This window comes from Lissotriton helveticus, chromosome 4_1, assembly GCF_964261635.1.
Source record: "Lissotriton helveticus chromosome 4_1, aLisHel1.1, whole genome shotgun sequence".
NCBI classification, from domain to species: domain Eukaryota; kingdom Metazoa; phylum Chordata; class Amphibia; order Caudata; family Salamandridae; genus Lissotriton; species Lissotriton helveticus.
This window is the reverse complement of record NC_136063.1, coordinates 147243671-147256741: the sequence shown is the minus strand read 5'-3', so window position 1 is coordinate 147256741 and position 13071 is coordinate 147243671. Positions and strand designations below refer to the sequence as shown.

The 13071-nt window shown below is 49.6% G+C and overlaps 1 protein-coding gene across 2 annotated transcripts in view; it reads left to right on the top strand.

Annotated features, from left to right (window-relative positions):
• Positions 1-13071, top strand: part of RECQL4 (RecQ like helicase 4) — a 281776-nt gene that overhangs the window by 100868 nt on the left and 167837 nt on the right. For both annotated transcript variants that reach the window (XM_078686614.1, XM_078686613.1), the window contains exons 20-21: positions 2671-2800; positions 5597-5769. In XM_078686614.1, coding sequence (XP_078542740.1) covers positions 2671-2800; positions 5597-5769 — 303 coding nt within the window. The remainder of the gene's footprint in view (positions 1-2670; positions 2801-5596; positions 5770-13071) is intronic.

Here is a 13071-nt window from a genome sequence, read left to right as displayed (position 1 = left end):
GAATGGGTAATAATATGCAGACCCAAGTTCACCGGGTCCTTTTCTGCGTTGATACGTATTCTGGGGTCAGTTCTTGCTCTGAGAAAGTGCTAAATGAGAGCGAGGTGCTATGCGGGTGGCTGCAGGATAGTCTGGGTTTGCAGGGGGAAGCATTGCATACTCCGCCATGCCATAGGAGAGGAGCAGAGGAGCCCTGCTGCCCTTATGCTCACAGCCCTTTCTGGGCAGCATACAGTTTTACAGGCTGGTGTTCTTGCACTCAGTAAATCGAGGCGTGGCACCACAAGACCGCTCATAATTGGACCGAGAGGTGTCCCAAAAAAGGAAAATGTTTTACCTGATTCATAATTAGGCTCTTGGTAGAAATTAAATGGCTGACAGCAGATGTAGTGTGCTAGTTGACGAGAGAACAGATGTATATGCAGCTTCCTTGTGACACTGCTTTTGTTTGTGTTTCGAAAGAAGTTCTCTTTTCTCCTACAAGAATGATTCTATGTTCATAGTTGAGCTGAAAAGAGCACCAATGTTTAAGGAGAAGAAGTGAAATGTCAGAGTAAGTTGATTTAGTCAGAGGTTGGATGCTGATAATGGCTAAACAGGACCACCGTTTGAGGCTTTCATCTTGAAGAGACACCCTACGGCCCTTCAATCGTAGGTAGCTTTTGGGACGTAGATATATTTATATAAAGCATGACAGAGTAGAGAATGAGAAGAAAGGGAAGGCCCAAGTAAGATCCCCAAGAGATGTGGTATAGAGAGTGAAAAAGCAGAGAGCCAAGGACAGTCTCTGGAGAAACCAGCTGAATGTGAGGTGCGTGTGTATCTAAGGAGCTGGAAAAAAGTAGTTTCAGAGAGGCAGGACTAGAGCCATTCGTGTGCTAGGCCTCTAATACCTCAGGAGTTGAGAAGAGATAGTGTCTTCAGTTTCTTTCTGAATTTCTGGTGATTGGGAGCCCTTCTGGTGTGTAGTGAGATGTTCTACATCCAGGGTGTGTCACCTGGAAAGCTCTTTTGCCTTCTGTTTGTTTTTCTGCCTTTCACTGTTCCCAGTCTGGCAATTTCAACACTCCTAATGTATTGTAATTCAGTCATGGCAACTCATTTATTGGCCACATATTCCTAGACAACATATCTAAATCAAATATAATACACACTATGCCATATGAATATTTATAATGAGTGAGTGAAGTATTGAATTGTCGTTAATTTTCTCCTTCGATTAACGGGAGGTTATTCTTCAGAACTTTGGTAAACCCCTGGAAGGAGCCAGAAGCTAGAAATAGCAGAATTTGCATGTTTTACACGTAGATTTGGTTGAGGTTAGGAGGCTTCAATTAGTAAATATTAGGTTGCGGGTGGAAGATGTAAAGGTACCCTGGGGCTATGTGGTGCCTTGATTGCCAGTGAACCGGGTCTGGTGGCTCAGTGGACTAATGCGTCCTTTGCAGGGACCTGTGTTCGACCTCATGGTCACAGGTTCAAATCCCGGCGGGTCCACTCAGCCTTTCAGCCATCTGAGGTCGATAAAATGAGTACCATTGAGTTTGGTAACAATAAACATCTGTTATTCAGCGCCAAGACACCTACGGGTAGTCGTGCGCTTTACAAATACACCTGTTATGATAGTAGTTTGTGATATTAGTTTGTAGAGGACCCTGTATTTCTCAGAGAGACAGGCAGATTGACGACAGTAAGCCGCAGGGGAGCTGTTCTGAGTGGTTATATAAGGTTCGGGTTGTGAAGTGTAATTCCACCTCTACGAGGAGTAAATAATACTTACTTCACTGAGTTTAAGCGAGAGTCCATCAGTGCTTTGGCTTTGTGAGAACAAATGAAAGGGTGGATCTATCACATACTCAGGCCTTGGTAGTAGGCGTGATGGTGATGAAAGATTCCAGGCACATGGGTGGGTTGAAGAGAATATCAAGATTTCTTGCAAAGGAGGCAAATGTCAGGGAGTCGGCAAGTGAGAAGCGAGAGCTGGGAACGAGAAAAGATCTGCATGTTGTCATGATTTAGTTGCCTCTCTCTCTCCCTTTCCCTGTGTAAATTGCCTCTTGCCTCAATCATACATACTATGTGCAGGTGAGCAACATTAGAAGAATATTTTATGTACACTACAGTCATTTTCGTTGGTTAGACCTCTACTTGCTAACACCACAACACAGCATTAACTTGATCTCACAGTATGAAAATCAATTAAAGCAGGCAGTATCCTTGAGCTCATGGAAACCACTGACAACTGCATCTACCCCCTGTCCCTGGGACTGTTGTGATCCACAGGCCAGCAGAGCTATCAATGAGTTCAGTGTTCACCACACACTGGTAGAATCTAGCCTGGGGCACATTACAAACCACTCACTGGTATAATCTATCCGTGGTGTCTCATTGCATGTGGCAACTTAGCAGAATATATATGCCTGGACAAGTAACAAAAGCGCACACTAGCAGAATCTGTCCTTGAGATCATTGTGAACCACATACTAGAAGTGTCTATCACCGGGCTCATGGTGACCCACCTGCTATCGGATGTATACATGGGTTCTTTGTAGACTACACATGAGCAAAATCCAGTTATGTGCACATTGTATATGCGCGCACACTATCAAAATTGAGCCATTGGCTTTGTTGGTAAACACACACCTCCCATCTTGGTCTCTTTCATCCCAGGTATAGAAACCTTACTGTGCTACCTGGAGCTGCATCCCCGGAACTGGTTGGAGATGATGCATCCCACGTTTTCATCATGTCGAATCCTCTGTTATGGTGGACCTCAGCAGCTTCGGACAGTGGCAAAACGGTGAGCGAGTTTTTGAACGTCCTTTTTGAGCTATCACTCGCCACAATGAATTTTCTAACTCTCATATTTACTAAGATAGCGAAGGGGCGCAGTCATGAATCCTGGGCCTTAGCAAATATACAATTGAATAGATAAGTGTCTTTCCACCTGTATATCTGTTAAGGACCGAGCCAGAGAGGCAGTGTTAGTATGGTAAAAGGGCTGTAATTCCCCAGGCTCACAGGGCAGTGAGAGTGCACTGACTAAGATAGCTTGTATGGGCCAGTGCTGGACATCACGTTGCTAAGAGGAGCATTTTAGCTTGTAACATGTAGTGGAATGCTTGCACAAGGGAACACTAATACAGGACAAATCAAATGCATTACCTTGACTCAGTGAGTGGGGTGAAAGGTTATGGCAAACAAATTGGTTTACTATGAGTTCTGTTTATCACAATTATCCAGTGAAGCAGGTGTTTCCAGGCAAAATATTGCAGTATAAAATATTTACTAAAATATTTGTGACTTCTTTCTGTGAACAATTTCTAAAGAAATAAGGTACCCTGAAAGTCGGAGGGAGCTAGGGTGTACATATGTATAACAAGAACAATGTTCTTCCTAGACTGATTAATTTATAAAACATAGAATTACAATGAAATCTATGTATATGGTCTCCAAATGGAGAAAATCATTTATCCAGTCAAATAATAATGCAGAACAAGGAACAATAGTGTGCAAAATGAGTGGGCAAAAATTGCAGATATCAAGAGATTCCCAGGTCTTGCGCATTGCACATTTGAGTGACTTTAGAACGATGTCCGGAATGGGCAATTCATCAATCCACGTGCAGGTCCGTAAGTATACGGCTGGCAGGCGATTGCGGAAACAAGTGAGACCAAGATACGGTGAAGGTCCACTCCGAAGGAGTCTGAATAATTACACCAACAGGAATTGAGAGTTCCGTCAGAGTAATTATCCAGACTTCTTCGGAACTGAACGGTCACCGTACCTTGGTACCTTGGACCACATACGTAGATTTCATTGTAATTCTATGTTTTAATAATTCATCAGTCTTGGAAGGGGCCATTATTCTTGTTATACGTTCTTCATCTGAACAACACAGTGAGTTTGACTTAAGTGGCTGAAAATTCAATAAAAAATGTGAACTTCAAGTAACCTCAAATACCATCACTAAAAATGTGCTGGTCGGACCAGGCGCAGTTTGCTGTGCGGTTAAAGAAGCTACCTTAGTGATGGTAAGTCCGTATTCTCAACAGTCCACAGTTCAGGGAAGGACCGGCTGTGGTCCTAACTGGGTTGGCAGTCACAGTTCAACTCGGGCCACTACCGGGGCTGGAGCAGACGTGCATCTGACATACATCCACAAGAGGTACCAAACAAATCGCAACTTCATATCTCGAAACTTGGTGGTCGCAGTCATTAATTTTAGTTGGCAAAGGATGTAGGGGGCTAGAGGTGCCTACTGGTCAAGCAGACTCCTGATTTTGGAATGGGAAACTGACCCGAAAGGTCACTTTCAAGAACATCTTCAAAGAATGATATTCCAAGCTCCATAAGAATTAGGGAGATACACCCAGTGTTTCTGGCATCAGGGTGATTGACAGCAGCGACCGGGATATTACCCCAAGGCATGTGGTGAAGGGAAAGAAGCTCCGTTTTCTTGGAAGGATGGCTACGCTGTCTTCCAAGGGGTGGTTCCAAGAGCAGTCAGGGACATTCCAGACTCGCCACATTCTCGGTTCTGGTATGCTTTCCTGTCGATCCTCAGCCCTCTGGCCATTTAGATTCATCTTGGCTCGATCATGGCCTTCTGGGATAAAATATACTCGTGGCTCTCGGGAGAATATTGTGTTTGAGACACCGCCACATGAGCATCAGTATGCTAGCTACCGTTTGTCCTTCTAGTTAGTACTGCTCCTTTCCTTTATTGACACTAATATCACAGGTTTCTCTTCTTCCAAAGCAAGTCGCAGGAGCAGAGCTTCTTCAGACTGTGGTCCTATTCCTGCTCTTAAGGAAACCAACAGAAAGGTCCCATTCCTAGCAAACTCCTGTCTGGGTTTGCTGCAGTACTGCCTCCCCCGTTTGCCTGGCATTTGATGCACCTTTGACTGAAGTATACTGGGTTGCTGCTAATCAGGTCCCCAATACCAGTGATTTCCCCCCCACAATGTACAATTGTTTACCCAATTGGCAAAACCATTTGCACCCTCTGTAAGTCCATAGTAAATGTTATCCCTGGAACCTAGGGCTGGAGGTGCTAAAGAGGGTCCCTAAGGGAAGCGGCACGAATTTTGCCACCCTAAAGGACCCCTGACCAAGCACATGCAAGACTGCGATTGCAGGCTGCATGTCTTGGTGTAGACAAAAGTGAAAACACAACATGGTATTCATCCCTGTGTAAAGTCTAATAGATCTCCCTTTGGGACTCTATTCAAATTGCATCCACTCGCTACGCCAAACCGATTTTTAGCATAGTACAGATTTAGTTGTAGCATTTACAGAGGTAAGTTTAAAACAGGTGGGAGTGATTCTCTGGAGGTTGATAATGGTTTTGACAATAACTTGCTCAATGGAGCAGTCCTGTGTAAGCTTTGCTCGTTACCCATTCCTGTGTCTAAGAGGCACCAGCTATAAGTATACTAGAATGTTGCTTGTTAGACAACATCTGCTGGGGTATTGAGGTCTATTGTGGCATTTTGCGCCTAATACTGTTAGGTTGTATCAGTTCTGCCATGTTGTGTCCACCATTTCCTTCCTTCTCTCTACTCATGTATGTTTTTCACTGTTGTTCCAGCTGCCCTCCCATTGCAGTGTGCATGGCCCGCGAACGCCTGGCGGGCAAAGACCATACCCACTGCAGCGAATTGAAGTTTAACGTGGTTGAATTGGCTGACTCGATGGGGTGGGAGGTTCTCCCGGTGAAACGTGCACTCCGGCAGCTGCAGTGGAACACTGAGTTCCAGAAAGGTAGGTTTTCATCTCCCAGTTACACAGGTAAATCCTGGGTATAGTTGTTGCTTTTCCATTTACTTTGATTTGCAAACTCTTTCCTTATTAGTAGTTTATACATAAGTTCTAGAAACTGAAATACGATAAAAGACTCAATATGGCTATAGAGAATAAAAAAACAGACTAGTTAAACTTTAGATACATGAATCCAAGATTGGAATTTAATGGATATTGAGTCTCACAGCATTCTAGTTCTAAAAGGTTTGTAAAACATTTTATATATTTTGTTTCATTTTGTTTTGATTCCAAAACTTTTATCCCTTTTTCAGGAGGCACGTCATGACTGATTTTATCTAATCTTGTTTCTTGTCACTTACATTTGAACTTGGTAACACAATTCTTTATATATAATTGTGTTTACAGTAACCTAGTTAACATGCATAACTTTTCTCTATAATAGCAAATATGACACAACAGCAATCAGTAACAATTTGTCCAGTAACATAATTGTTTCTTCAGTTACACAAGTGTGCATTGCAAAACACAAGGTGGCAGAGTAAAGCTGTTATTTGAACTGTGCATCTATATTGGGGTCATAACTGTAAATTGTGCTGCAACATTGGTAGTGCAATAACTAATAAGAAATAGGAAAGTGAAGACACCCCTGCTCGGTACACAATGTTTATTTGCTCATGCGAAAATGGAATTCACAATCTGCGCCAATGCAAGGTCATACAACTGCAACCGCTCTTTTGTGATCTTTAAGAATGAGACCTATAATTTTTTTTAACATTTTGCCCTGAGTGAGTGTGAATCCACAAATGTTTTTAAAACAATAGCATGCATCAAACCGTTTTTTTGTGTTTTTTTTTGTTTGTTTTTTAGTAAATCTTTTTATTGACATTAAGACTGAACAGCGGCCAACAAGGTCACATTTAAGGGATATACATTTATACAGCAGAGCTTACAGAGGGTCCAGTGTTACACCTTCGTCATGGCAAAAGATTACAATCAGTCATAACCATTAATCCTCAACCTCAAGTACCTGTCTACTAGTTAGGGGGGGTTCGCAGATGTTACCTCTGTATTCATTCCAATTGTTCCATATTTCCTCTCATTTACGGGGGCACCCTCGGGCTACATACACCGTCTTCTCTTGCAACATGCACCAGTCATGTACCGTTTCCACCCAGAGAGACGTGGAGACGCAGCAGCCCCCCAGAGTCTTGCAATATTACGCTTAGCCACCATTTGGCCGAGCGTTACCCAGAGCCTGCCTCTAGCTGGTAAGTCCGTTGGCTCCCATATATTTTTAGAATGCATCGCTTCGCCTCCGGGCGCAACTCCTTCCCCCAAACAACCTGCATACAGCGCACTACCTTCACCCAATAGGCCTGTAGTAGTGGGCACTCCCATAGCATGTGAAAGAAAGAGCCAGTCATTCCGCATCCTCTCCTGCACTCATCCCCTTCACATCTGCCCATCCTTTTTAGCCGCACGTTCGATATATACACTCTGTGCAGAATCTTAACCTGGATGAGCCGCAGCCTAGACGAGATAGCCACCTCCTTCAGGGAGGCTAGTTCAGATTTCCACTCTTCCTCATCAATTTCCAGCCAATTAGCCTCCCACCGTCCCTTAAGGTCATGGAGCAGATCGGGAAGATTATTTATCAACTTCTTATAGACGAGCGAGATTGCCTGTTCCTGAATGTGCCCATCTAACAACCTATCTTTGAGGGGGGATGCTTGTGGGGGCACCGTGCCCTGTGGAATGTTTTTCTGCAGTGAGTGACGGAGTGGCCAGGGTGAGCCTGTTATGCCAGACCATATTTCGTTGAACAATGTGCCACAATTGCACTGTATGCAGAGTAGGCCCTGTAAGCGCATGTTTGCCTGGACGTGAGTACAGCACTGCTTCATAATTCCCCCCCCCCCCGGCAAAAGCCACCTGTCCATGCCGTATCCGGGGTCGTTTCCGTCACAATAGGTGCCCTGATTAATGGCCCATAAGTGTGCGGCCCAGTAGTACCTACGTATGTCAGGCAGGGCGATCCCTCCATCGTACCACCCCAGCGTCAGCTTCTGCAGAGCTATTCTGGGTGCGCCAAACCATAAGAGGTGCCTCTGCGCCGCCTCAACGGCTGTGAAATATGAGGAGGGAATCAGGTCTGGGTAATTCTGCAGGGCGTAGAGAAAGCGTGGTAGCGCCATCATTTTAAAAAGTGCTGCCCGGCTCAACAGGGAGACCGGGAGATTCTGCCAGACAGCAGAGTCGCGCTTAAGCCTCATAAGGGGAGGGAGCAGATTTTTATCATACATGGCGGTCTTGTCTTTCGATACGAAAATGCCCAAATACATGGACCCGTCTGTGACCACCTTTATGGGACAGTCACGAGGGAGTACAGGGGTGGCTCCCCGAAGGACGTACAATATGGATTTACTCCAGTTGATGCTGTAACCGGAGTTCTTCCCAAAGTTCGTAAAAATGTCGAGAGCCACGATCAGAGATTTCCGGGACCTGGAGAGGTAGAGGAGTATGTCGTCTGCGTACAGGGAGATCCTCTCCTCCCAGCCGTCAGCCCAACGCAGACCTTTAAGGGAGACATCTTGCCTGATCCAGGTGGCCAGCGGCTCAAGGGAAAGGGCAACCAGGAGGGGCGAGAGTGGGCACCCCTGACGGGTCTCCCTCTCCAGGGCGAAGGCCTCTGAGACCTCGTTGTTCACAACTACTTGGGCAAGCGGTTTAGTATAAAGGGGCCGCACCCAAGAGATGAAACTGGGACAAAAACCCAGCTTGCGAAGGACTTCTATCATGTAGGGCCATTCGAGGGTATCGAAGGCCATTGTAGCATCAAGCGATACCACCACTGCATCTTCCCCTATCGTATGGCTTCTCCCCAGCACCCCATTCAGCCGACGGAGATTAAGCGCCGTGTTATGATGGGGCATGAATCCGGATTGATCCGGATGTACCAGGGTACTGAGAACCGGCTGGAGCCTATTAGCAAGAACTTTTGCCAGTATTTTTGGTTCCGTGTTTAGCAGGGAGATGGGCCTGTACGAGGCACACTGCTCCCTTGGCTTCCCTTCTTTAGGAATCGCTACGATGGTTGCTAGCCTTTGGTCGCGGGGTAATATCCCTTTGGACTTGCTTTCGTCAAACATACGCTTGAGATAGGAGCTAATGCCATCCGGCTTGAGCTTGTAAAGCTGAATCGGGAGGCCGTTAGGCCCAAGCGCCTTTCCAGGACGGAGATCCCCGATGGCGCGTTCCACCTCTGCCGCAGTGAGCGACGCCTCCAGGAGATCGCGCTCCACGTCAGAGAGGGCAGGCATCATAAGGTCTGCCAGTAGTGCGTCTGAGTCTTCTTCTGGACGGTCAGACCCCCTGCTATAGACTGTCCGAAAATGACAAGCAAATTCTGTGACTGTCATGTGGTTCTGTTACCACAGAGCCATCCATTGTACGGATTTCAGCCACTACCTTGCTCGCCTGTTGTTTTTTATCGAGCCATGCTAGGAGCTTGCCCGCCTTGTCTCCCTGGTCGTATATCCTGCCCTCCCTGGTGGTAGCCATCTTCTTTGCTGATTCCAACACCATCGCCTGGTATTCTGCTGTTTTGAGGGACAGCTGATGCCGCGCCCCAGGCGTATCCTGAGTACACGTCACCGTCTCCAGCGCCTCCAGGTCTGCCTCGATTGCCACGAGTTGTGCCTCACGTTCCTTCCGCCGGCCCGCAATGGCCGACAGGGCCTCCCCTCTGAGAACCGTTTTAAAGGCCTCCCACAGTGTAACCGCCGACTCCACTGAACCTTTGTTACTATCAAAGTAGTTTGTTATTGACAGGGTCAATGCCTTACGTAGGTCTTCATTACGGAGATACCAGGCATTAATAGGTGCCACGCACCCTTCTCGTCTGGTGCCTTTAGTTAGGTGGGCCATAACCGGCGAGTGGTCGGAGATACCTCTCGCTAGATGCGTGGCTGTGCGCACTGTCGTGTCTTGTTGTAGAGGAGTTAGGATGTAGTCTAGTCGGGAGAAGGAGTGGTGCGGCCCCGAAAAGTAAGTGTATTGAGTGTCGGCGGGGTGTGCCAGACGCCATATATCAGTGAGGCCAAACGTATCTAGGAAATCTCCTAACCATCTCTGCCCCCTAGGTATTTCCCTGGGTGGGTGTCTATCCAACATGCTGGAGACCACTGCGTTGAAGTCCCCCCCAATGAACAGCTTCCTATCTGGGAGGGATAAAAAGAGTTTACCAAGGTCAGTATATGCTTGCGACTGGAGTCCTGGAGGGACATATGTGGATATCAGAGTCAGCCTGCGCCCCTCCCATTTACCCGAGATTGTGGCGAAGCGGCCCTGCGAGTCTGTTTCAGTGTGGTCGGGGAGGAAGGGAAAGGTGCGCCGAAGAAGGATACCCACTCCCCGAGACCCCGTGGTGAAGCCGGAGTGGGTTACCAAAGCATAGCCATATCTGGTTAGAGCGTGAAGCGCATTACCCAGCAAATGAGTCTCTTGTAATAGCACAGCGTCAGGCTGGTTGCCCTTTAGGAACTGAAGTACCATGGTGCGCTTCAGTTTATCCCCAAGCCCATTCACATTCCAACTTAGTATCTTGAGGCTTTTGTCCCATTTCTTAGCCGTAGCCATCGCTCACACCCGGCGTGGATCTTCGAACCCCTGTCCACCAGATCTGCTGAGGACCTTTCATTTGTGAACAAACAAACATTTCCCCCCTTCTCTAACTCTCATAACTTCTCACCCCCCGCCCTCCCCCCAGGTCCCCCCCCTCCGTCTCCACCCCCTCCCTCCCCCGCCCCCACACAACGTCACACCGCCGTCCCTTCCTTGCCCAACTGGACTCATGGATCCCCTTCAAAACTACCCCCCCCCCCTCCCTGCTCTGTAGGTTTAAAACAACCCACTGCCCCAATTAGCAGAGTGCCTTTCGCCCAACCCAAACTCAGGAGTGAGGAAACTCCCCTCCCGAGAAAACTCTGTTAGGGAGAACGTGTGCCAGCCCCTACTCCGGCCACCGTGCCTCCGCTGCCCCCAGACTATAGAGTCCCTTCAGTAATGGGGCACCACCAACCACTAGCGGAGTCCTGGAGCCACTCGGCAAGATAATGACCTTCCCCACCTACAGTATAGCAGTTCAGCAGGGTAAGGTCCGCAATGAAGGTCCTCGGCGTGCAGCCGAGTCTCGGCCCGAATCCCCCCGGGGGCTAGACGATCTGGAGCGCCATGAGTGTTGGCTTCGTGTGTCCCCTTCCGATTTGTCCGCAGCTGACCCGGGGGATGGGCCCCGAACCTCTCTCCATGCGCCCCGATCTTGTCGCTCCTGGGCCGTCGGCGCCGCCGTGTCAAGCCATTCTTGGACCACCTCCGGAGTGGTGAAAAAGAGTGATTTGCCTCCCACGATGATCTTAAGCTTGGCTGGGAAGAACATCATGTATGTTATGCCCCTGTCCCGTAGTGCCGCCTTTACCCCCAAGAATGAGCGCCGCTCCTGCTGGACCTGTAGGGTGAAGTCAGGAAAGAAACGGATGATGGCCCCCTCATATTGCAGCTCGCCCTGTTGTCGTGCCGCCTGGAGGATGGCGTCACGGTCCCTATAGTTCAATATTTTGGCAATTATCGTTCTGGGCGGTGCCCACGGCTTGGGTGTGGGGACCGGTGCGCGGTGGGCCCGTTCAACCGTGAAAATGTTTGACAAGCGTTTGGGCTTCAAATGTTGGAGGATCAGGTCTTCAAGGAACAGTTCTACACTTGGCCCTTCCGTTCCCTCCGGCACACCCACCACGCGAATGTTACTTCTTCGGGCCCGGCCTTCCTGGTCCTCGAGACGGAGGTCCGTTTGGCGATGTTGGTGCACTAGTTCATTGATCCGGCCTTCGAGCCGTTTTTCAGAGGTCTGCAACGCTTTGATGTCTGTCTCATTCGCTTTTGATCTGTCCGTGGTCTTACTCAGGTCTGTGCGAAGCAGATTTACCTCGATGGAGATTTTGTCCATTTTGGTTTCGAGGTTGGTGCCTAGTGATTGAATAGTGGCCATTATCGACGTTAGGGAAGGTTCCGCCTGGCCCGTCTGGTCCCCATCAGCCGCTCCTGTTGGTCCCTGGCTCAGCGGCACCGCGTACTTATCCAGTTTATTCGTCTGAGTGGACATACCTCCCTTTGGCCTCATGGCGAGCAGGTGGTGCCCCAGCGGTCCAGCCGTCAGGGCCGTGCGAGCGATGGGCGGCCGTGGGGGGCTCCAACGTCTCCGCCCCTGAGTTTGTGTGGTGGGTGTCGTCCGGCAGCTGGGGGAGCCCCAACTCAACTCCTCAGATCATCTGGCGACAGGAAGTGCACCACCCCCGGACCCAGTTCGCCGACCCTGGCCAGGGGCGTCCTCTCACGGTCCCCACAGGTCCAATCAAGCCGCCCACGTGTCCAGTGCGCCACCACTTCGGAGATCGTGCCTCCAGGGGACCAGCTCCACGCCACTGCACCCACACTCGAACGGCTCTATCACTGGCCTTCCCACTGCCTCCAGTCCACAGAACCTCTGCTGATGCCAAATCCTTGTGTAGGGCTCATCCACCCCTCTCCCAGCGTTGCAGGAGGACACGTCCTCCCGGGGCTCCCCCGTCGGACCTGTTCGATGGTACCCAGCTACGCCGGGCACTCCCCTCTCTCCGTGCCCCCCGGGCCCCTCTCTCTCTGTGGCCACACACTGGATCCAGCAGGATGTAGTTCGGCGCCTCCTGGGGGGCCTCCGTGTCCACCCCCCTTTAGCGCCGCAGTTCTCAGGCCTCACCGGGTGTTGGCAGGATGGAGCGGCCTGGGCGCCACGCCCACAGGCCTCCCCCACAAGCCGGCAGCCCTCCTCCGGCCCTCGTGGCACGAGTAGGCCCCATGCTGGGGCCTTGAGTGTAGCTCCACCCGGCCCGTGGCCTCCAGGCTCTGCAGCTGACAGTCCTCACGTCGAGGAGACGGCGTTCGACGCCGGAGTCGAGGGGTCGCCGTTCCACGCCTGAAAAACGACGCTCGACGTTGAGCAGGAAAAGGTCAGCGTCCCCGAGGATCTCCGCCTCCCCTAAGCGGCGCAGAAGGGATTCTGGCGCGAAAAGTCACGCTGGATCTGGGGAAGGACGTGGAGACGTCGCTCGCGCTCTGTAGGGTCTGGGTCTCAGGCCCCTCCCCCGAAGAAGTCACCGGGCACGGTGTACTCGGTGGTATATACACCGCCAAGGCCTGCGACTCCTCCACCTCTACCGAAGGAGGCTCCTCCGGCTAATCCTCCGCTACCTTCGATTCCTCCGCCTGCGG